This window comes from Epinephelus fuscoguttatus, linkage group LG3 (assembly GCF_011397635.1).
Source record: "Epinephelus fuscoguttatus linkage group LG3, E.fuscoguttatus.final_Chr_v1".
Lineage (NCBI taxonomy): Eukaryota > Metazoa > Chordata > Actinopteri > Perciformes > Serranidae > Epinephelus > Epinephelus fuscoguttatus.
Window position 1 is genome coordinate 9,331,892 of NC_064754.1, and position 24,790 is coordinate 9,356,681.

At 41.9% G+C, this 24,790-nt stretch overlaps 3 protein-coding genes across 3 annotated transcripts in view; all 3 read left to right on the forward strand.

Annotated features, from left to right (window-relative positions):
- Positions 1-3,355, forward strand: part of LOC125885958 (sialoadhesin-like) — a 29,321-nt gene extending 25,966 nt beyond the window's left edge. Inside the window, exon 11 of the mRNA XM_049571830.1 lies at positions 1,838-3,355. Within this exon, the coding sequence (XP_049427787.1) occupies positions 1,838-1,924 (87 nt within the window). The 3' untranslated portion in view covers positions 1,925-3,355. The remainder of the gene's footprint in view (positions 1-1,837) is intronic.
- A 732-nt stretch (positions 3,356-4,087) lies between these two features.
- LOC125885957 (uncharacterized) lies at positions 4,088-11,450 on the forward strand. Its single transcript, XM_049571829.1, has 11 exons — positions 4,088-4,185; positions 4,281-4,357; positions 5,620-5,913; positions 5,993-6,226; positions 7,602-7,706; positions 7,796-8,011; positions 8,472-8,801; positions 9,037-9,294; positions 10,232-10,322; positions 10,444-10,501; positions 10,589-11,450. The coding sequence occupies exons 2-11, from the start codon at positions 4,303-4,305 to the stop codon at positions 10,676-10,678; spliced, it is 1,731 nt and encodes a 576-aa protein (XP_049427786.1). The 5' UTR covers positions 4,088-4,185; positions 4,281-4,302; the 3' UTR covers positions 10,679-11,450.
- Positions 11,451-12,788: 1,338 nt separating this feature from the next.
- akap8l (A kinase (PRKA) anchor protein 8-like) lies at positions 12,789-23,804 on the forward strand. Its single transcript, XM_049571826.1, has 13 exons — positions 12,789-12,899; positions 13,834-13,872; positions 14,016-14,238; positions 15,752-16,355; positions 16,938-17,052; positions 17,142-17,191; positions 17,323-17,350; positions 17,477-17,582; positions 17,741-17,882; positions 18,293-18,398; positions 18,496-18,626; positions 21,983-22,078; positions 22,636-23,804. The coding sequence occupies exons 1-13, from the start codon at positions 12,875-12,877 to the stop codon at positions 23,146-23,148; spliced, it is 2,178 nt and encodes a 725-aa protein (XP_049427783.1). The 5' UTR covers positions 12,789-12,874; the 3' UTR covers positions 23,149-23,804.
- Positions 23,805-24,790: the final 986 nt, after the last annotated feature.

Below are 24,790 nucleotides of genomic sequence, written 5' to 3' on the forward strand. Positions count from 1 at the left end.
GTGCAAAGAGATGTACAATTAAGGGCCAATCCCAATTCTCTTCCCTTAACCTTACCCCTTGGTTTCAAGGGGAGTGTATCTATGTTTCCCAGGCTCTATATTTCCCGAGTTCTATGTTCCACACTTAACCCTGCAAAAAAGGTTCTATGTTTCCCAGGTTTTTTGGATAAGCGGGGAGCATAGAACCTTTTTTTTAGTAAGCGGGAAACATAGAACCTTTTTGGGTGGTAAGCGGGGAACACAGAACCCGGGAAACATAGGGATGACCCCGGTTTGCAGTGCACTCGCCAAATAGATTCCCCTCAGCGACAAAGGGGTAGTGTTGAGGGGTAGGGAATTTCACCTACGAATTGAGACGCCACTTCATGCAAATTAGCATAACAGACGTGTTCACCTACGTCGCACGTATCGTCAACGTAGGCTTACATAACATAACACATTTTGACATATTTTGGAATTTTTGCATGCTTATTTGCGAAAATAGTACTTAAATTGTGCGATGGCTTTCTCATGGTGGCTGCCATCTTCCTGCAAAACTCCCCTGGCTGGATAGTTTCGCAATGCATTCTGGGAAATTCAATCTTCCCCTCAGTTGAGATGGGTTCGTAAGTGTGCATTGCACGGCCCTTCAAATTAAGTGGGGATTTTAAGGGCTGAAAAGCACTTCCCTAAAGTTTGGGACACCCTAGCCCTTCATGAGAACGTGCAAAAACAAGGGCTAGGGCCAATTTTGAGGGGAAGTGTGAGTATTGGGACGGACCCTAAGTATATGTGAAAATAGTAGCCAGGCTTACCTGTGCCAGTACTGGAGAAAGGTCTGGCTGAACCACGAAGGATAAAAAAAAAAATCTCAGTTGTTTGTATTTCTTTAAACCAGTCACAATCGTCACAGGCGGGGCTAAGCCCAGAATGCAGCAACAGTGCCCTTGCAAAATATTGTCGGGCAGAGCTTCTTTTGGTGGAGTGGCATGGGCCGGCATTAAAATGAATAAATCCCTACAAAAGAATGTGACACACAAAACATTAAAAGACATTTTAACATGTAGCTTGTGAGCGCAGAAGCTGTTGTTGTTTCACGAACAGCACTAAAGCAAAATGTGGAGATGGGTCTGCCTATGGCAGTCTAGTTACACTAGCGACAGGGATTTTGAAAACGCTTACTGCCTGAGATAGACAACCAATGACTGGCTTGATACCCACAGTCTATCCTGTGAGCCAAATAAAGCCTCCTTCAATACAGCATGATGCTCATTTGGTAAATTATGGTCCCAGTTAGAGTAAAATAGATAATAAAGCATGGGAGGCTTCAGGGTATGGCTATCTTGTAATTGACAAGTCACTGCTCCGGCAGACCTCTCACTGCTCCACAGCTCCACCCTTCCAGCTCCGCAACGTCAAGATGGCAACAACTAAAGTGCCAAACTCAAGCCTTCAAAATGGTAGTACTCATGGGTGCCATCATGTCACAGTGGCTACATCCACTTCTTACATACAGTCTATGGTTCAGACTTGGTTTTAAGGATCAGGTTAGAATTGAGTTTCGTAGGAGAGAGATATCTCACCAAAAGAATATTTATAATGCACCGGGACTCACTATTTAGGGTAAGGCTAAGGGTTGGAGTTAAGGTGAGGGAAACTGAGCCAATTTTCAACCAGCTCTGTGTCTCTGTTGGAAATCGGCAAAGTTTTGCTTTAAGGTTGTGGTGAGGAGCTGGGGAATACATTTTTACGACTGTCCTCAAAAGTATAGCAGTGCACAGTTCTCTGTGTGTGTGTGTGTGTGTGTGTGTGTGTGTGTGTTCTTCTGTCATCTTCTGCTGTCCTCTTTGTCCTGCAGATGGACTTGCAGTATATCAACATCTCACTCATGGCCATAAATCCTGGGACTGCAGCAAGAAGAGACCAACTGAGCAGCAGGAAGTGACTGCATAGCATCTCCCTCTGGTGGTCAAGGTGTCTGTGCATGCTTTTGTTCCAGAGTCACATTTTAAGCTCAGAGCTGATGCAGTATATGCCTATGCGGTACAGCGAAATATCGAGATCACAAAAAGCTGATTTTAGCCAAGTTTTCCGATAAATCACTTTAGTTTTTACAGTTCATCTTGTGAGGAGGGACTGTATGTATTTATCATTTTCCTTTTGATAGCTGCAAACACATTTTCCTGTATTGACAATAGATGAAGGTTGGGAGATCACCAAAATCACTGGATAAATTTTATGAGAACTATGAATGTTTGCACTATAAATTTTATGGTAATCCATCCAAAGGTTTTTAAGATATTTCACTGTGGACCGGACACTGCCATCCCTAGAGCCATGTCACCAGTGTGACCAAAAACAATTTTTCTAAAGCCAGTATGTGAAGACCTTCAATTACAAATTACTGTTACTGAGCTGAAAGTTACCAACAGACGTAAATTCAAGCACACAATGTGGGCATGCACCGACTCTGTCCTTGATAAATCTGAATGTGATCTTGCAATCGTTAAAGTAAAAGTCACAATATAACTATGTGAGAGCCAAAAAACAGAAGTGGATCTAGATCAGTTAACTGTCTTGCACTGTATTGTATTTTTCTCTTATTCTGGTATGAAACTGTGTAGTTCTAATAAGATTGAGCCCATTCAGTCTGTGATCACTGGCTCCCTCTAGTGGTTATAATGGGGACTTAGGAGATGAGTCCACTGTTGAAATAAGCTTTAAATGTGAAAATCATCTTTGAGGGTTAACCCTTAGAGATGACCAGATTTGTTTATTTTAAAGGAATACCTCACCTGTAAAATGAGCATTTGTATATCAGTTTTTCACCGTGTTACAATGAAGTTGGTAAAACGTTACAATTTAATATGTCAGTACAAACTGTCTCATGCGCTGCAAAGTAGCGTCCCTGGGCACACGTGTGTGTTTGAGCTCTGCTCAAGTCAAGCTCAAATGAACACATGCGTACTCAGGGCGTGCTACTTACAAACAAATGTGTTTTACATTGTAACGTTCAGGGGAAAAGCATAAAACTGGATACAGATGTTTTGACTTTTTCTTTTGCTACGTGACAGCACGACAGGTAGGTGGGTGACAACGTGAAGAAAAAACAACAGCATAACTTTGTCCCATATCATCATGTCTGTTTGTGTCTCTGCAAAGCATCATGGGTTCTAACCACAGTGAGGGTGATAAGGCTGGTGTATTTAGCTTATGTTGCTGATATGTGATATGTAAATGAATATGGAGCAACTGCAAACAGTTGCAAGGAAGTTAAATTTGTCTGTATTTGGCAGTTGGGCCTGTGGAGATGTACTAGAGATTAATTAAGAGGGACTTTCCTTCGAAATGCATTCAGATCATATAGTCCAAATATATAGAGGGGTCTGGAACAGTTTTAAAAAATGTTTTTATCATCTTTTCCATTTCTGTTTGTGCTTGACTTGCTTCTCTGGCACTTTCTCATTGATAATTAATCAGCTAACCTGTCTTGTTTAAAATGCGTCTAAACAATTTCTATTAAAGAGTTAAATGGTTGTCTTTCTTCATAGTTTGTTTAAATTTCACATTTTGAACTTTTATTGTCATTACATGTCTCACGTTTTTCTAAACTTGTATTTATTTTGAATGTATGTTCTTGACCATGGTTATATCTTGTGACCGCTTATTTAATAACAGTCTTTTTGCGTGATTAACGTCGTTTTGCTTCCTGAAGAATTAGATTGTTTTCTGTTGGGAATGTCTGACTATAAAGAATTTCTAATTTGGATTAAAAAATTTAAAAATTTTTACAAATATTCCTGTTATTTCATCGTTGATTGCTCCATTTAATAAATCACTGGGATAATGCTGCAATACATTAATATGAGCAAACAGTGGCTTAATGATCATACGTGCATTGAACGATCAGTAAGGTTACATTCACAGCTTCGTCCTCTTTTTTTCTCTGACCCTCAAACAAACCACAGATAACACTCAGCTTCACATGGTTGGAAAATGTTTCACTCTCAGTGATGTGTGAAGAGATAAAGCTATGACATTTGATAGAATCAACTTTTTCGATGTAAAAACACTGACACTTCAGAATAAATTAATCACAGATAAAGGAAGAGATATTTTCATGTCAGAGCTGCGTGCTGTTTGTGCTCCACGCTCTGTTGTCCTCAGCCTTCACTTTTGTCAAAAGACTGCCTTCAGTTTGGACGGGTGAGTTACATTTTTAATGTTTTAACTGTGGTCATAATTTGGCTGTTGTATAAGACCAGATACAAATACTGTTATGCAATCAATTCTATGATCAGAAACTGAAGGACTGCAGCAGCCATGTTGCTGGCAGAAGGTGGATGTGTGTTTCTGGGTTTCATCCTGTGCATCTCAGGTATGACTGTTCATCCCCTCTGACATGATGCTATACTATGAACATGATATGAACAATTTTATGAGTGATTATTCTCTGTAATCTGTGAAAAAAGGAGAAATTAACCATATTTTTTGAAAGACAAAAATTTAAAAGAATTGAACACATTTTATGGAAATTTACATAACCAGTGGTGTACTGCATAGTAGTGGGGGGGGGGGAGACTGATTACCCATGGACCCAATAGGAGGGGGACCCTCAAAAAGCCTGGAATAAAAAGTCTGGTTTTGTCTGCAGTTTTCTTTTTTATAGTAGGCTAATTAGTGCCATAGCTAAATTAAAATGGGCTTACTAAATTGGTTAAAAGACTGAACTTTGTGTACAAAATTGTGGATGCTCTTTGAGACCCTTTAAAAGCACAAAATGGTTTTGTCCACCTCTGCACATGGATTTGACTCTAAACACAACTAAAGTCGAGTGAGTGACTGCTCGTGCTGCTGGAGCACCAAATTACACTGTCATGTCTTTCCCCAAGAAAGGAAAATCAGGATCCCAAAAAATAATATTAAAAAAAAAGAAAATGAACAGATAATTTAATTATAATAATAATCCCGTGGGAGCCCTTCTGTGTGGAGTTTGCATGTTCTCCCCGTGTCAGCGTGGGTTCTCTCCGGGCACTCCGGCTTCCTCCCACAGTCCAAAGACATGCAGATTGGGGACTAGGTTAATTGGTAACTCTAAATTGTCCATAGGTGTGAATGTGAGCGTGAATGGTTGTTTGTCTCTATGTGTCAGCCCTGCGATAGTCTGGCGACCTGTCCAGGGTGTACCCTGCCTCTCACCCAGTGTCAGCTGGGATAGGCTCCAGCCCCCCCGCGACCCTCAAGAGGATGAAGCGGTTAGAAGATGAATGAATGAATGAATGAATGAATGAATGAAGGTGCGTGAGAGAGACATGGATCAAGAGAAGAAGTGCAGGGGACCCATGGAGACTGCTCATGTATAGGGCCCAGAATTTGGCACTTTGCCCCGGCCGTGTACATAACTGCTCAAAAGTTTAGAATCACTTGCCACAAAAGCTTTAAAATATAATGGTCAGATGACTGAGAGAACTACTCTAATTATAATATATATTTTCAAATATGCCTAAAATGCACACACCCCATAAAAACAACTGGAATGAGCTCTGAAAATTCCCTTGAATTACAGCATATTATATTGTCACAATTAGTAAACATGCAAAAATCGATCCAGATGTTTGCTGATAAAATCTTCTGTTAAAGGGGTTTCTGGACGGGCAAACAGAATCTGTGCATTAAAGGGTTCGTCAGTGGATCTGCCCTGCTCAGCTGAACGTCCCACTGTGAGCATGCAGTGGTACACTGTGTACAAAAATGCCTCCAAGAATGTCCTGAATGAGGTCCCTGCAGATGGAAACCGTGTAATGTACAACACGTCTGAAGAGAGCAATTTCACTCTAACAATCAAAGATCTAAAAGAGAGTGATGAAAATCTTTACTGCTGCAGAGACGACCCAGAGCTCTGCTGGGGAAACAAAACTGAGCTCCGTGTTACAGGTACAGTGGCTGCCATTTTTTTATCACTTAAAGACAGACATCAGTTTATGGATTCTTATCTTATTTACCATCATCTCAGACCTGCAGGTACAGGTGATTCCTGCTCCAGAGGGACAGACAGTAACACTGATATGCAACACCAGCTGTCCTCTGACTGAAAACCCTACAGTCTACATCTGGTACAAAAACGGAGAGCTTCTCTATGAGGACTGGTCTCCCTGGTACCGAGAGCTGGTCAGCGGTGAGGAAGCAGTCACATACTCCTGTGCTATCAAAGGCTACGAGCATCTCAGAGCTCCTGAAGTTTCAGTGGGTGAGTCCAAAACCTCTGGCTTAAAGGCCCAGACACACCAACTTGCATTATCAGCTAGCGACAGTAGTTTGTACTAGGGAAACCGAAAGACTGACAGGTGGGATTCAGGATGCTAGTAAGCCAAATAGCCACTTACCACATTAAAATGCAACTGGATGTTGAAAGAACAAAGCATATTCACTGTGCGTTAGCAAACAATAACACAAATAATTATGATCCATTTTTGCTAAAAAACTCAATGGCCAAAAAAAAACATCTTACCTAATATAACCAGTTTGTTTTGATCTCATGCCCTCTTGGCTTTAGCTGTTTGTTTACTTTCCTCACTTGTGTTTCTCTTCTCGTACACTACGCTGAACTACCACTCAGAGGGAATTCATTCACCGACAGGCTCTGCCGTGCCCGACGCTGATTCAACTTGCTGAATCAGCTGGAAAAAAAGGCTGACAAGGGCTGCCAAGAACCAGTGATGTGGGACACAACACCAAAACTAGAATGGCCCAACAATCTGAGAGAGAGAAACAGAAGTGAGGAAAGTAAACAAACAGCTATAGTCAAGCGGGCATGAGATTAAAATAAACTGGTTATATTTTGTAAGATTATGTCTTTAGCTATTGAGCTCCTTCACAGAAACTTTTCGTAATTGTTTTTGTAATTGGTTGCTAGTGCATGGTAAAACTCGTTTGTTCTTTCAACATCCGGTTGTGTTGTTAATGTGCTAACCAGGCCCCCAGGAATGCTGCTCAGTCTTGTTTTCAATTTTTCCCTGTGGCAACCTCTATGGCCCAAAAAGCATTTTCCCCGTAGACCACCGTTGTAAAATAAGTGTATGTAAAACTGTTGACAGGACACCTTGGACTGCAAAAAAAAAAAAAAATAGTCAGTCATGACTCCATGGAGGTTTGATATTTGTAAAACTTTCTTTGAGCCAAGAAAAGCAATTTAAACATCTGTGACATCATCACAATGTAAAGTCAGTGAGCCAAGCAGAAACTGGAGGCAGGACTGAATAGGCGCCATCTTGGGGTCCGGTATCTAGTTATTATTATAAATCTATGGGGCTAACTGACTAAGTAGCGTTCTGTCGATGTTCCAGTTTCCCTTTTTTACAGACTACCACTGCCTGCTAGTCCGGTGAGTTATTTCCTCCCATGCAGTTACAAAATGTATGTGCTCGTTGGCCATTGGCTGTAGTCTTTGTGGTGTGTTCAGGGCAACTCTTTCACCGAGACTCAGGTGACATGGGTCGATGCAACAGTCTGCCTTCGTGGGCCCTAATGTGACAAGAAAAACTGAAACATTCAGCTGGAGGTGGATAAATTTAATATCATTAAGTTCACCAATCACAATACTGAATGTCATTTTTTTTCTCCAGATTCTGTCACATCGACCTGCTTTAGTGTGACCTACGCTAAGGGGAAAATGTGTTCTTATAAGCAGACATCAGTGGACCAGCCCTGCTCCATCATATTTCCCGGAGGTTAAGTTTCCACGAATATTTACAAACATAGAAACACATCTCTCTCCCCACAGTGACTGATGAAACATGTCTTTATCATCTCCCAACAGAAATACATATTCAAGAGACTCTTGGGAAGAACTCTATCACACTGACCTGTACCACCAGCTGTCCGATGGCCGACCCTCAAACCGCCTTTAGGTGGTACTGGAAAAAAGACTTGTACAGTCACTGTGAGAGTCAACACATTACATTTATGAACCTTTCTTCTGGAGCCTTCTCCTGTGCTGTGAAAGGCCATGAAGGTCTGCACTCTGATCGATTCTGTGAGTATGAACCAGCTTACAGTCAGGCAATAAGACACATAAATTCTTTCGAGTATTATTGATCAAATATCCCATTATCTTTTACTTTAAGTTATCTTTCAGTCTCTTGCTTTCCTCTCGCTTAGTTTTCAACACAATTCAAGCAGAGATTCTCTGCCCTCTTAGCACCTTTCCTTATGTCACCTTGAAATCCCACTCACTGTTTCAGAGTCAGGGCTGTTACGTTCTTTGTCATTTACGGATATTCCTGCAAGAAGTTCTGGTTTTTCAGCCTCAAATGTGTATTACTCCCAGTCTGTTTTGGGCCAAACAAAAGCCTATCCTGAAAAAAAATCTAAATATAAATACTGTAGCACAGGATTGGTATAAAGAAAATTTAAGGCTGGTTAAAACCCTAGACGCTGAATATTTTTCAGGGTAAATTTAAGCTGTTACTAAAAGTCTTTCCTCTTTATTTCAGGTCTTATGAAAGATCACTGGATTGTGAATTATGCCAGCAGGAGACTCTGTGCTCTGGAAGATTCTTCAGTGAACCTTATAAGTAAATACTGGCGGCCCAGATCGCAACGCCATAATAAAGGCCAATGGCATAAAGTGAAAAGACGTGATGAGGAGGATGCTGAACCTCTGACTAAGGATGCAGACCGTGTGGAGTTTCCTGCCAGTTTGAACAACTACCACACGCTGAGAATCAACAACCTGAAGAAGAATGACTCAGCAGAATACACCTTTACTCTCAACCATGAATGGGCACAGTCTGATTTACCTGGAGTCACTTTAGTTGTCACAGGTAATACTGAAGCTTTAATACCTATATATCTTATTTATTCTTGATCAATGGGGAATCTGATAGCAGCTGTCAGCAGATTAATGTTGAGACAAGACAATTTAGGTCTGGTTCATATGTCCTCTGAAATAATTGGTATCAGGTATTTTGATGGTTGCAAGCCAGTTTATCCAATAGGTGTGCAGAAGCTTAAACAACTTGTCTTTTTGGTTAATTGATCTATCAAACCCTTTTTCAGGTCTGAAAGTGACAATGGCTCCTTCTGCAGTGATGACAGAGGGCCAGAGAGTCACACTGACCTGCAGCACCAGCTGTCCTCTGCCTGACAACACAACCTACATGTGGTTCTTTAACAGTCGACTTCTGACCCTGACAGAGAACCAAAACAAACACCTGGTTCTGAACTCAGTGAACAGTCAGCATGAAGGAAACTACTCATGTGCCATCGAAAGCCCCCAAAACATCAGCTCACCTGTGGAGACTCTCACTGTCGAACGTGAGTATGGCTTTAAATCTTAAATTGGCTTTGAGGCACTTCTACAGTTGAAGCAAAATGCCTTGATTTTTCCAGCAAGAGGAAGGTTATTTAAGTGTGGGAGTGACCTATTTGAATTTTGTTTGAGACCATGTTGCAAGGTGAGTGTGCTTTCTGATCCTATGAGTTTATCTATCTCCTTTAACTTTAGCTTATATTGGAGTGATGCTATGTAGCGTGTGAAATAGAGTATGGTGAATGTGCTAGGAAAGGTAGTATCAGCACTGTCTCTACCTGGAGCTCGCATGTACAGAGCCTGGGTTTGTTGAAGGTGGCAGTGCTGTTTGGGTTGAGAAAGCCATGTGTAATGTAAGGTAAAGGAGGTTGTTGGGTTGGTGCAGGGAGCAGTGAGACCTGGCATTACGGGAGTGTCTCTGGGATGTCAGAGATCACTGTCTAGCCTCCTGGAGGTGTTGTGGGACCAACTAGACGAAACACTAGTGAAAGGAGGTTCCCACCTGATGACCCCAAAGACATGTTAGTTATCACTGCTCACTGGTCTGTATAGTTAAGCCTTGCCATAATAGCTTATCATAGGGCTTAGGAGGTTATTCACTGAGTGCTGATCCTTTCTCTAGAGCACAAACTTCTTGTGTTTATTTGAACTGTACTCTGCAGCAGGATACATCAATCACCCGCTCAATCTGACTTTGATGAAATGTATATCAACATAACTGTGCTCCCCTGTACTCAAAGGTCAATATCAGAAGAGTAAGGTGGTGTAACTTTACTCACCCTCCAAGGACACTTCTTTTACATTTGGTAGAGGGAGACCGAGTAAAAGCAGGCGGACACAGATTATCATTTATGGCCAAAAGCTACAAAATACAACTCTGTCTCTTACTTTTTTGAAATATGTTGCACTGGTAACTCACATCTTGCATCAATCTTTCTCCAGCTCTGACATCAATAGTGGTATTGAACGCAGTAAAGCTGACTATTCTATCATTGATCCTGCCGGCTGTATTGCTCTTCCACATGGTGATGAGGTAAAAGACTTAAAAATTTCGATTTTGCACTCTAATTCCCTGAATTCAAAATCTTCTTGTTGGCCTTAATATGTCCCTTTTTAGCCTTAATAATGTGCTCAATATGTCTAATAAAATCCAGGAGGAGGAAAACTCTGAGCTCCGCCACTGAACAAAGTGACAAAGCACGAACTGGACGGGTGAGTCCAAAACCTGAGACCTAGAAATAACTGTTGTGTGTCCATGTGTGTTCCCCCTGCGCTGTCATATGTTTTCTCTCACTTCAGGCGGACTCACTGTATGAGAGAATCACATTGAAGACCATGAATCCTGCAGCACCGAAAGAGCCAGCAGAGCACCGGGAGCACACTGTGTAATATCAGCTTGGATTTCAGAAATCCGTAAGGGTTACTTCGCAGGAGTGCAGATAAAACGTCTGTCTGCAAAGGCACCTGTAAGCTCAGTATGTTGTGCAGCCGAACCCGGAGGTCACAAAAAGGTTATCCTTGTCCTTTATTATATCTACTGCTGCCTGCCTTAGCAACCACTTGGGGTTGGATGCAAGATTCTAATCTGATTCACACATCCGTTCACAAAGGCCGACTGCGTGTTTATAAAGCTGTATGTCACACGCTCTTGTTAACCTCCTGTGAACCAAGGAGTGAGTTGTTGCATACTGCTGCCATCATTAGGCAACAAATCCACTCAGTTTGTATTATAGCCTAACAATTTTCATGTTGCAATTAAATCATTTTCTTGTTATATTTTACATGTTTTTACTTATTCTTGTTTGTTGTGTCTTGTTTGTCTGATAATAATGTGTGTAATTACATTATTGAATGGCATATTTTTTTGTTTTTATATAGGCCGACAGTAGATGGTTTTGTACAGGCCTCTTTGCTTCCTCCCTCCCCTTCAAATATCAATTTATTCTTATTATTGTATCATGTATTTTACTGTGATGTTTTAATTCTGCAGAGATTAAAGCTACTGTACTGTAAACTTTTCTCAAAACATTGCCAAATAAATAAATGAATAAATAATCAGTTGTCCAGCTGCTCAACTTTCTGCCTCTGAACATGGGAATTTGGTGGAACTATGATTCAGAGACTTATTGGACAATGATTAGGATGGCTGTAATTGCTTATCATGTGGTGACTTAAAAACAAACAAACAAAATTAAAAACACCAAAATGATGGACATATGGTAAATTAGTTGATTAAAGTAAAATCACACATCAGCCGAACTGATTTACGGGGGAGCTTTCAACCTTCTGATTGTCTCAGTTAGATTTCCATTCAGCTCATTTGTCAAGATTTCAATCACTTTATGTAGGCCAATCCTTTAATCATTAATTGGATTTATTGGTTGTTTATAGACTGACTGACACTGTGCTAACTTTATCTGAAAGCCACAGTCACTATTTGTCCCCTATATTTCGGAACATGCATGCATTCATATACACAGACACACCAAGTTTTACAAAACAGAAAAGTGTTTCATAATGTGTTTTCACAATGTGCAATACTAAGCCATGATCTGCAGATATCACCATATGTCTGTATCAAATGTGTGACTATCAAAAGTGATTCAGTGCTATGGAAAGCTACTCATTGGAATTTACTGTTATTTAGAATACTTTTAATTTGAAAAAGCTTGTTAAATTTTGTTGTGAGAAAATGTGTAGTGCAAATATGTATGTAAATGTTTTGTCAGTTGATTGCACACAATTTAAGTATTGTATATTGTAACTGAAATAAACTATTCATTCATTCATTCATTCATTCAAATACTGTTTCTGTTATTCCATGTTGATCATAATTAAGACAAATTGCCATTAGAAATTATAGTAACTTTAAAAGGCTATTCAAGTACTGAGTACACTTATGACACAGGCCTACTCGTACCTACTTCAGGTGAGTATTTCCACTTTTTTTTTATATACTTCTACTCCACCACAGCTAAATGTTTTCCTTTTTACTCAGCTCGCCCACATTTATTTAACAGCAGTCGTTACTTTGCAGATTATGTTATTATATAGCCTAAGATAACTTATGTGATGAACTTATAATGCACTGCTGCGGGTTAATCTACCAATTTATAAATTAAAATGTCCTCTCCCTTTAATAACTGCAACAAAAATGCTGCGTTTATATTAATGCATATGTAGATACCACTGACAAGAGCATTTTTTCTGAAACAACAACAACAACAACAACAAAACAATTTTTTAAAAATTTAATTTAATTTAATTTAATTTAATTTTTGAGTATCAGACCCACACGAGTCTAAGGCCTGTAAACCATTTTTCTTTTTTTTCCCCCGAGGATGGCGAGGCGTTACCCGCCGTATTCTCACTCTGATTGGCTGGTACTCAATGTCCTCGTTTGTTGGATTGGTTAGCTCTAAGAATGAGTAATGAGATAGCCAATCAGAGACAGAGTAAGACAGAGTAGGGCGGGCACATCTCGTCTCGTCGCTCTGCACGACAAGTATTCCTCAGGCGTAACTGCCGCTGGGGCCGCTGTTGCTAATTGAAATCGGACTGTGCTGAACAACGTACTAAAATACCATGGACAGCAGAGGATACGGTTCAGGTAACGTTAACTATTCACTGGCATTGCATTGGTGTTAAATATCACAACCAGTGCTACAGATACATTCAGCATGGCTACGTTTATTAATTACATTAGTTTTCTGGTTACCCATTTGCTTTGTTACCGTGAAACGTAGCCCCAGTATGTTAGCTGTTAGCTAGTTAGCTTGCTAGCAGCAACAACGAAGCCGGCTGTAGCTTGGAACAAAGAAGCATTAGCTTACTGTTAAGTAGCTTATAGTCACATAACTGTTGTTGTGGTACTCAATTTCACGTATTCATTTCAGAATAAACGAACAAAATGTTAACGGCAAAGCAGGCCCGCTAGCTAACATGAACGAAAAATAGCCACGTTAGCCTCTCCGTCATCAGGCTGTTTAATTGCTAATATGCTAACATCGAGGGCTGTGTGGCCCATTGTTGGGTTGTTGTAGGGTGTGTTAAATACTATGCTAAAGTTAGCTGGCTAATTCCGTTAAAATGGAGTCAGTGTGGGAATAACCGACTTTTAAAGGCTTGTTATTAAAATGGCCGCCTCAACAAAAATGCTTCCAAAACTTATATATTGCAATGGCGTTTACAAGATCGTCGTTAATACGGTTTTGTTCTCTGAAACAGGTCTGATTTCCTCATTTGCACGACATTACGCCATAGAAACAGAAATCTAACAGATTCATTGTCTGATAAGAATCTAATGAGAGTCCAGCCGGCTTGCTGTAGGAGAGTTGAACAACCATGAGGCGTTTATTCAGTTCTTTTGTTCACCTACAATTCTCGTACATTCTGTTCTTACTTAATGGCAACTTGGTATTTGCATGAGTGACTACACCATATGTGGTCTTATAGGTAATGAGATGCCAGGGCTGTTAAAGTTTGAATATTTGCCCCAGTCACCTTTCAGTTTGTTTATTTTACTGCATTTTCTTCATTTGCAGGTTACTCCAGTTGGGGTGGTGGTGGATCAGGTAGCAGAGGTGAGGAAATGAGTGAAGATAGTTTATCTCTGCATAATGACACAAGGATACCCAAACTTTATCTTTAGAATGCAGAGTTGATTTTAAGGCTTTTTATTTTCAATGTAGTGTTCATTTTAACACTTTACTCTCTCTCTCGTTAGGTTCTGGTGGCTTCGACCTGTATGGAGGAGGTTATAAGGACTCAATGTCCGGGCTTGGGGGCTATGGAGGAGGAGGAGGAGGCCACATGAAGAGAGGTCTCTCGGGATCATCCCTGCTCTCGTCCACAGGCACACATGCAGATGCAGTTATTGCCAAGATTAACCAGCGCCTCGACATGCTCACTCAGTTGGAGGGGGGGTTGAAAGGGTCTCGAGGTGACAGGTAATATATATATATATTATTTTTTTCCCTTTTCTTCTTCATATTATCGTCAACAGCCAGATACAATTGACACACATTTGTATCAGTTAGAGTTTAACATTTTCTAGCAGTGTTTTTAGTGTTAAACGGGTAAAAAACATAGCAAAGCATATGTCGTAATGCGGCTTGCTTGAGGACATTGTGTTCGAATGTTGCCGCATGCCCGGACAATATTCAACCAGTTAAATATTACTTGTTTTTGATTCACATGAAGGAGAATCACAGTAGATTTCTTTATTCAAATTTTGCTATGATATAAAAATATGCTCAGGCCTTCTAATGCCATTGGTAATTAAAAGGTCAAACAGGTTTTGTCCTAGTTTGGGATTTCGAAATATCCCTGTAGTAGAACATAGCTCTGTAAAATAAATGTAAAAAGTAAAAAATGACGTCCGTGCCAGTGTAATTTGAACATTGGTTGTTATTGCTTCAGAACATTTTGGTTTCTAAGGCAAATTGGGCTGTTTGAGCCTGCTAAGGCATTTACTTGGTCTTTACACCCAGTCTTGGTTAAAAAAAATATATGCATCACTTCCTGTTTGGGATGAGAGGAATATGAGTGGCTCTCAGGCTGTATTTGAATGCCTCAGCGTATGCAGAAGCTTTGATTGCTGCCCATTTGCCTTGTTGTGGTTTCTCTGATTGCTGGGAAGAAAATTGTTGGGATTCCTGAAAGTCTTAGATGTCATGAAAATGCATGACCCCTTGTTGGAGGTGTAATTAAAGACCAGCTTTTCCATTTGTAACAGATTGACACCTTTGCACATGAAGCCAGTCCATCTTTACCTAGCACTCTGTGTACATTGCCTCTGTCTTGCCTTTGTTTTTATTTGTTCCCACACGTTGTTTCTCTCATCCTCCATGTGACCTAACCCTCTGTTCTGGCTTTAGGTTACGCAAGAGAGATGAGTGTGAAGGTGTTAGCTTGATTGTTATTTTGTCAAGCTCAATTGTTAATTCAAAGCTGCCTGCTGTATCTTTAAAAAAACACTCTTGCCCACTGAAAAAAAGCCCCAGTTTATGTTTCATCCCCTTTTCTTGAGTATTTACCATGATCCAGTCACTCTCCGGGATATTTCACCTCTTGCACGTGTCTTAAGACATTGTTGGTTCTGATGGACCATGGTCATGTCTAAGGTTTCACAGCCTAAGAAACTGCATTTCCCCTAATCTGCAGGATACTGTTACCTCCAACAAAGAATGTGGTTGGATGAGTTTCTTTAAACTTAATGATAAGAGAAAAATCATTACTATTTCATAAAAGACCACAAGCAGAGTGTTCACTTGTTTTGGATCATCCATTTGTGATCTAATGTGGTTTCTGAAATAAAGCTGGGAGTGACAAGAAAACAAATGGAGAAAGCGAGACCATGGAGGAGAAGGAAAAGCAGGTGGAGAAATCCGAACCTGACTGCCCTCCCTGCCTCCCTTGCTCTCTGCTCTTCTCTATCAACCCTCTCCCTCCCTCCCACAGGTATGACCACTACGAGTCATTCGACTCGCGCACCTCTGCTCTCTCCTCCTCCCGAGATCTCTACAGATCTGGCGGCAGTAGCTATGGTTATGGCAATGGCCGTGAGGACAACATGCTGTTGAGTCAGCGAGGAGGCTCGGGCTTCGGAGGGGGAATTGGGCTAGGGGGAGGAGGAGGCTTTGACAGCCCCTCCTCTTCCTATGGAGTCGCTAAAATGCGACAGAATATGAGGGAGTCCTTCAGCAGTGGCCAGGGAGGAGGTTCTGGAGGTGGAGGATGGGCTGGAGCAGGCCGACGTTCCCCCAGAAGGGGTGGAAGTGCCGGGGGTCGAGGAGCTGGAGGAGGGTTTGGAAACCGCAGGTCTGACCCCACTCCATTAGGCGGAGGCGGGCGGGGAAGTGGTAGTGGTGGCCAGTCCCACCGCGGCCACTCTCCAGGAGGTGGTAGAGGCAAGCTCCCATCCCTCCTGTCCAACCGCATGTACCCTGAGAGTGGGGGCTTCCACCAGGGTTCCACTCAAGGGCCTCACGACTTTCCTGGGAGGCATTTTGGAGGGGGCCCACGGGCTGGCCGCCAGCGAGGCCGCAAGAGACCCCTCAACAAAGTAAGTACCTCCAGCCAAATAAGACCTCCTCAGACACTGGGCAAAAGTTAAGCCCTTTCTGATTCCCTCCTTTTCATATCGTCAACCAACCGGCAAGTCAGCCTAAAGTGCAAGTACCTGCTATGTGTTATGCAAAGCAATTTGTCACAAATAATCCCCAACACACATTCGATATATATCACTTGCCCCTCTAACGCTGCCCAGCCCTTATTTATTGTGGTCAGAAATACCGCATGGAACTGCCCCTTTTGTACAGTAAAGGCAAGTGACCACACTCCCTGCCCAATTCTTTGTCCCGTTTACCTGTGGGGTGTTGAATGATTTCACTTTGTGGATTTTATTTTGATTTTTTTTTTTTTTCCTTCTTTCCTTTTGCCCCACTCTTGGGTAGTCTTAAGATAAGGCTAACACTATTAATGAGGGAATGCCCAGAAAAGGAAGACATCAAGTCTGCTAATTAACTTTGACAAGCATTAAGTGCAGAATTAATTGATGTATTGATGAGTTGTGATTGTATTGCCCACATGTTATTTTCAATCAGAAAATGTATTTGTGAGTGCAACTTGATTTTGTTTACTGTAGCAGGTGAAGCCACAGCGGGATGTCCAGAAGAAGAGAAAGCAGACGGTTACTGCAGCTGATGAGCCAGAGTCAAAGATTAACAAGACAGAGAGTACAGGGTCAGAGGCTACCCAAGGTAATAATAATTAGGTCTTAATGTACTACAAAAAAAAATTTACTCGGCAGATGATTTTGGCCTAATGTTGATGTGCTCTGTTTTCATAGAGCAAGCAGAGAAAAATGGTGATGACAGTGAACCAAAGACTGCAGCTGCGGTGAGTGGATAGAGCCTGTGTGACAGGAACTCTGACCAGTTTTTGATTTTGAATAAAAGATGTAGCATGTTACAAGTTGTTAATGCATCTTTCTAAAAAAAAGATGAGTAATGGGAAACTTTTCTTCATAGGAGACAACACCTGCAGATGGAGATAAAGGTAGGCTACAGTTGCTCCTCGTTGATTTTTTTTTTTCTCCTCCTCCTTTCATGACATATACATTGTGAGTGTACATCAGCTACTTGTTCTGAACTTAGTAACATTTGCTGTTGTACTTGTGCGTAGCTTCACCCAAACAGGAGGAAAAGAAAAGTCCACAGGGCAAACAGACCCCAACCCCTGGTCAGGAGAAGCACCCAAAAATGAGGAAGAGGAGGGGCTTCCTGGAAAGGTGAGAGAACCTACTACAGACCCCCTGACCCCTGGGCTTTTTTGCAATCACTGAGCTATGATTATGTAGTAATTTGGATTATTTGGTTATCTGACTCGTCCTCTTTTCATACTGTGCCTCTTTCTGATCTTCGATCTGATCCTTTTTTTTTTTTTCAGGGTGATGTTTGCCTGCTCTGTTTGCAAGTTCCGTTCGTTCTATAAGGAGGAAATGGAAACTCACCTTGAGAGTCGCTTCCACAAGGACCACTTTAAGTTCCTCTCTGGCCAACTGTCAAAGCCCACTACAGACTTCCTACAGGTGAGTGACATTTGTCAAACGTCACAGTCAGACACCGAAATGTGGTTGTGGACACTGTATTTTTGCATTAGGGCTTAAAATTCAAGGGGTATGCCAATTTGAAATGCACTAAAATGAGGGTATAGATAATCATGTAAGGCAGGGGACAGGGCTGTACCCAGATCCTAACTTCCAAGTCTGCACAGAAATATCAAAATATTCATAGATGTAGTTTTCTTTGCCAGGTTACTATATTTAATTCTATGATATTTTAAGATGTTGATGGTATTTTTCCTATTTAAAGAGAAGTAAACACCCAAGCCATACTAAAAGTAATCAGTCAGTTATCCAGTATAACTCATTGGGATTAAACTTCTTGTTTGGACAATTTTGGGGTCACTAATAAAACATTTATGGTTTTGTTTCTGTAGGAGTATTTGCAGAACAAATTTAAGAAGACAGAGCAGAGGGTCAGCCAGTTGGAAAACCACAGTGCTGCTATCTGCCAGGTGTACAAGGAGCAGGACCTCACCAGGGGTAAGCAGCAACAGCAAGTGTTATGTGTGTGTTTGTGTGAAAGAAGGGGAGAATGTAAGTGATTGCTCATTGCGGATATTTCTCACTGTCTGTGTAGAGCTCGGTATGGAGCACTTCATGAGGAAGGTGGAAGCTGCCCACTGTGCAGCCTGTGACCTTTTCATTCCCATGCAGCCCCATCTGATACAGAAGCACATCAAGTCTCCAGACCACAACTACAACCGGAAGGTATGACAGATTTCCCTTAAATTGCTAAATATTTTATATAAAATTTAAATGAACCCTTTTTCCGCTGACAGGTTTGTAAAAGAACTTTAGAAGACCTCAACAAAAAGCATTACAAGCACCTTGTGTTTTCATGTTTGGCACACATTAATGTTTAAAGCTGTAGTGCGTAACTTCTGTCGCCTCCCAGCGGATAATGCGTTATTACAACTAATAAGCTGTCGGCACTTCCATGTACACAGAGTAACACTCGCCAGTCGCCACACACCGTACACAGAGTAACACTTGCCTTTTGTGGTAGGATCCACTTCTGAACCGTGTCTCGGCCGATTCTCCGCCATGTTGCTTTCCCTTTCTATCTGCGCTCTACCTCTCCGCTCTTCCTCCCCCTCCCTTCTTGTTGTGAGGAAGCATTTCCTGTGTGCCAGCGCGGGAATGTCGCCGGTCTACACGCACGCTAAAAGTGATACATATTGAAAAATACGGTGAGGTGTTAGAGGAGCCGATCGGCTTAATCAGCATTGTGTCATCTCCTCTAGTAGTGGCTTTGGTGAAACGGACATTTACGGACCTGTAGAAGTTACGCACAATAGCTTTAAGGCTGCCCATACAGGCCTGGATTTTAATAAATACAGAATATTAACAGTTTAAATTACAGTATTGGTTAAAAGTTTAGCAATGCAATACCTGAAATTGTAATCCCCTATGTAAACAAGCTGAAGTGACATTTAGAGCATATCTATTATTGAGTATGGGCATGGATTGTTTGCACATGGCTCTCAAATTGCAGTGGCTGAGCCAGCAGCTAGCAGCTCACAGTGCTGACAGAGCTAACGATGCTAACCCAGGTCGTGAACTGGAGGATGGGTGCTACATTTCCACTGTGACGCCACTCTGCTACTGTGGGTTGGAATGGCACTGTCATGGGTCACTGCTGCATGAGCGCAGTGCAGGGCCGTGGTGATTAGCTAACCAGTGGGATACACACACAGGAACTTGTATGCACTAAAGGTGCTGACACACCAAACCGCCATTAAAGAACTAGTGGTGACGAAAGCCAACTGTTGCGTCGTCTGCGTCACCTCACATTGCCCTTTGTCAGTTGCATTTGAACACACTACAAAGTAGGGCTGGGCGATATGACCTAAAAAAAATCTCCGATTTTTTTCACAAAAAATCCGATTCACGATTTAAATCGATTTTTTCCCCCTTACTTTTTTTCCCCATACTTATAAAAAAATATTTGCGGCCTGGTAGCACATACCTGGGGTCCAAAACTTTGAGCATGTGAATAAACCCCAGCTTTTCCACGGTAGCCTATATATGGGCACCATATCTCTTGCAATATACATTGCGACTGCATCTGTAATCGCTTTCCACCAGACCCCTTTCTTATCATACGGCAGTGTTTCCCCTACCATCATATTGGATCACAACAGAAGTCATTTAAGGTTACCTTTCCTATAGAACAGGTCTATACCTTGTCCTTTTATTAAACAAACTAAATAGCCTTACGTTACAAGCTGAGCCAGGTGTGTGTGTGTGTGTGTGTGTGTGTGTGTGTGTGTGTGTGTGTGTGTGTGCGCGGAGCTGTGTGTGTGTAGCTGATGTAAGAGGTATGAGATGTTAGTGCGCCGGGTGTGGTGTGCGACATCAGACGGATGCGCCCCAGGAAGAAAGTGAGGCATGTGCTATGTTGTTTACATCGAGCAGCCACAGTAAAGAAGCCTACGCAGTTCTGCATGCTGTTTTTGAGTTATTTCCCTCTATGTAAAAGTCAGACACTGATGAGAGAGGCTGTGCATCATCCCTGCAGTGTTGAAAATAAAGTCCCATTGTTTATTTGTTGTTGCCACAACGAGCTAACACAAGCTAAAGGAGCTAATGGTCTTCGGAGGTCCCTTTACTACGGTTCGGGGGTCTGCCAGCTTGGCGTTGGTAACACTTATTTATCTTATTGACACAACGGCATATCATTTCTGTCCCTACACAGTGCGCATCTAAAATACTCCTCTGTTCTCTGTGTTGAGCACGGCAGAGTTCGGCCCTGATGCACACACACACACACACACACAGGTGAGCACACAAAAGTGCTGAAGAACTCGTTCCCTTTCTTGAAGGTGTTCTTCCCCGCTCGCTGCCATGTTGTTTGCTTATCAAGCGCGTGGGGGGGAGGGGTGAGCCCACTATGAACTACGGGAGCCCAGCGTGGAGCGGCGGTGGTGGTGGATTGTAAATAGAAACTCGATTTTCATTCAAACAAATCGGCTTAAACTACAAATTCGAATTAATCGATAAAATCGATTTATCACCCAGCCCTACTACAAAGACTACATCCGACGGCCAAGTAGCGCGTACGTTCTGCACCTGCGTGAGGAAATAACAGGAAGTCCGAGGAATGCATGAGATAAACAAAGTAGCGGAATGAGAGAGTGGTACATCCTGTCAGCCGAGGGTTTACTATCTGTGCAGCCGAGCACCGCAGCACCTCCATGGACTATTACATCCAGACGGTCCCAGTGTTTCCTCCACAGGCTCCACTTCACTCAGCTGCCCGACAAACCCTGACCTTTAACCTGAATAACAAACCGGGGCACGGTGCTCTGGTTGGATCCAAATGGAGAGCCAGGGCTAGCTGAGAAGCTACAGAGGCTGACTGGCTGTGCTTCCCTCCAGTCATGTTGCGGCTATTCAGGTTAAAGTGGGAAGAAGCAGCAGGTCTGTCGGGCAGCTGAGTGAAGTGGAGCCTGAGGAGGAAGCACCAGTTAGCCCTGGTTTCACTACAGGCAGATTCACTCGCTACAGGGGCGAGGAAATAAAACCTGCACAGCCAATCAGAGTGATCTCTCTCACTGACAAGTTCCGCCGCTGAGTCAACATGCTCAATTGGTCGAAAAGCTGCTGACGCTGACGGCCCGACTTTGACTGTTGGCCAACCGTCGGCTTGGTGTGTCAGGACACGCACTGCTAGACCGGCTGCCACAACAAAGAACCGAGACGGTCAGATTACAACAGACAGAGTATGACTTAATTAGCACTTTCTTTACATAGTAAATAGTGGTTTGCTGCCATATCAATGTTCTGAATGTCTCATACAGCTCCTTTATACAGTGACTGAAGGGACATAATTGTGTCTGTAGAAAGAGGGCACACAAACATTGTAATTTAATGCTAGAAGAACTTAAACGTGTTTTTACATTAATTGAATTGCAGAGTTATCATCATTAACTTTATAGCCATAATGCTTCACACACCAAATGATGCCCAGTGCTGGTTGATGTTCTGGAATGATGTTTGCTCGTTGGATGTTTGTACTTTGTTCTGTGTATGACTTGGGACTGTTCTCTTTGTGTTTCAAGGGTATGATGGAGCAGTCCAAGAGGGCCAGTCTGTCAGTAGCACGTAGCATCCTCAACCACAAACTCATTGGCAAGAAGCTGGAGAGCTACCTCAAGGTATGTATAGAGTCTCGTGCCTGGGCGTGAGCTAGCAATCAAAACAAATGGCGTGAACGGTTGCACTAAACTTACCAGTGTTCTTGTTTTGCAACTTGATGTAAAGATAAGAGTTTGTGGTCGCAGAAAAAAATGCATGTTTTTAACCACAGTGCAAGCGAAACAAGTATACACCCCACACTGGTTTTATGATATGACACTTTGACTTTGATGCTCCTGCCATTTCAGAACAGCTTTGATTCTAAATCATGTGATATTGCAACACAAATAATCTGAGCATATTTTTCAATGCCGTGGGAAGAAGCAGGCTAGCATTTATAACAGAGTACATTTTACATACAGAGCACATCTTGCATGCACAAATAAAGCCAGGTCCATGTTAATGTGTCTATAGATCATCTAGTCACAAGTGAAAGATGAGCATTTGAGCAAGAAGCCCTTGAGGTGTGTGTGCATGCATGTAGAGACATCAATGTCCCTGATTTCAGTCCAGCTAGTCATGAATGCTGGGGCTCATAGACAAACAATTGTACCTACAAATGTTCTTTCCTTGTCAGGGTGAAAATCCATTCACTGGTAACCAAGACGACCAGGATCAAGAGGACTCTATGGTGATGGACGTGTCTGAGATGGAGTTAACCGGCGAGATAGCAGACAGCCAGACAGAGGCAGCGGCAGTCAAGGATGAGCAGGTGGCCGAGGGGGAGACGAGCCAAGAGGCGGTGGCTGAGGGGGAAGAAGCAGCAGAGGCAGCAGCAGCAGAGGAGGAAAAGATGGAGGAGGAGCCAGGAATGGAGGGACAGGAGGGAGGGGAGGGACGGGAGGGACAGGAGGGAGAAGAGCAGGAGAACCCGGAAGAGGAGGAAGGTTTTGAAGTTGGAGAGGAGGAGGAGGAGGAAGAGGGATATGTGGTGCACGATGAGATTGGCGAGGAGGGAGTACAAGGTGAGCTGGAAGAGGAGGAAGGATTGGAGGCTGCGGAGGCAGAGGAGGAAGGATTGGAGGCTGCAGAGGAGGAAGGACTGGAGGCTGCAGAGGCGGAGGAGGAGGAAGGCAAGAATGATGAATGACTTTTGTAACCCGTGTGTGACTTCTTCAGTGACCCCCACAGTCCTGTTCAACCCATCTCATTGCCAGGCATATTAAGAAATATACATACTTGCTCCACCAGTTTTCACTGTCTAATGACTGAGAATCATTTTATTTTTGTTAAAGGAATAGCTCCTCATTTTGGGAAATACTTTTATTAATATTCTTAAGTTAAACAAGAAGAAATAAAGCATTATACTAACTGTTATGTACGCTTACCAACTCTCTTCAGAGGTGTTAGTCGACCGTGTATTTCCCAGAATGTCAAACTGTTCCTCTTAATACTTTTTCTTGTGCCTTTTTGTTCCAATTATTCTTATTCTGGATTAATTGGTTTAGAATTGTTCAAGACATCTTGAGTATTGTAAAGTCATGAGATATTGTGTCCTTTCCTTCTTATCGGAGTTTACATGATGTCATAGCACTCTGTCCATTGCCAGTATTGATGACGGTGAATGGATGATTTTTCCAACCTGTTGGTAAAATCTAGAACATGGCAGGCTTTTTATTCTACAGCTGGGGTGATTGAGATGATCATGGGGACTGTCTGTAGAATAAGTGTGAAATATTTAGAATGGATATCAGTCATGTAACAAACTTGTTTCACTCTGAGTAAGAAATAAACTTGTTGAATAAATCTCTGTTTTGATGTTTTGTATTTAAGATTGTAACACGTCATGTGCTTGATTAAAGTCAACATAAGAAACTAGCTGGACTGGCAACAAACTGGATGCCTTCCAGGTCAAAAGTTCAAAGCTAGGTTCTCTGAAAAATGTAGACACTAACTGAGCTATGTCAAAAATGTCTGAAACACATAACTTTGAATACACTTAAGCTTGCAGTTGGCAGTGATGGTGTGCATTTACATCCACAGGTGAAGCTTCCTGGGCTGGTGTTGCTTTACATTAATGTGGATGTTAATTTAATATCTAGTCATGACAGCATCCTTGAATTTGGCACATTCTTGACCACAAGGTGGCATAACAATTCCCTCTGCCCCAAACACAAGTATCAAACACATTTTGGAAATCAAGAAGTAATATTTCACGAAATGATTTGATTTTAGAAAGGGCACATCAACACCTTCTGACACTGTTTTTCATTAATATTCAATGGCAGATTGAGTGCTGCCTGAGAAATCTCTACATGTAAGGTAAAGGAGGTGTCAGCTAAATGTATACACTTATTAAAACACTTTTTTATATTTATGCCTCTATTTGTCATGTAGTTTACTCCTGACAATTTGATGGCTTAAATTGCTTAATACATCAGTTCATACAAGCATACGTCATCAACCTTGTAACTGTATTTGCTAAGTTGTATGAATAGATTTAAATACACCAATAACATTTAAAAAAAAAAAAAAGCAAATATTTCTCATGTATTCAATGAAGGCCCAATGGTTGATACAATGTTGAACCAATAGGTTGTAAATGCTGAGGGAGTATATTGCTTTTCTGTTGTTTTTACATTTCCATACTATTTATATTTATATATTTTTCTCTGTATTGTGATGTCAGTCATTACATTAAATAGAGTTCAAGAGGTGAAAAATAGAAATGGCGATGCACCACATGCACTCAGTCACCCCACACACGTTTGTGGTGAACCGCAATAAAAGCA

What these genes read in the sequence shown, in the direction of transcription:
- akap8l (XM_049571826.1), top strand. Translation starts at nt 12,875, where the DNA reads ATGGACAGCAGAGGATACGGTTCAG. An exon ending in CCACTACAGACTTCCTACAG is followed by an intron (nt 17,883 to 18,292) that starts GTGAGTGACATT and finishes TTGTTTCTGTAG; the next exon opens with GAGTATTTGCAGAACAAATT. An exon ending in AGCTGGAGAGCTACCTCAAG is followed by an intron (nt 22,079 to 22,635) that starts GTATGTATAGAG and finishes TTTCCTTGTCAG; the next exon opens with GGTGAAAATCCATTCACTGG.
- LOC125885957 (XM_049571829.1), top strand. Translation starts at nt 4,303, where the DNA reads ATGTTGCTGGCAGAAGGTGGATGTGTGTTTCTGGGTTTCATCCTGTGC. An exon ending in AGTCACTTTAGTTGTCACAG is followed by an intron (nt 8,802 to 9,036) that starts GTAATACTGAAG and finishes ACCCTTTTTCAG; the next exon opens with GTCTGAAAGTGACAATGGCT. An exon ending in GGAGACTCTCACTGTCGAAC is followed by an intron (nt 9,295 to 10,231) that starts GTGAGTATGGCT and finishes ATCTTTCTCCAG; the next exon opens with CTCTGACATCAATAGTGGTA.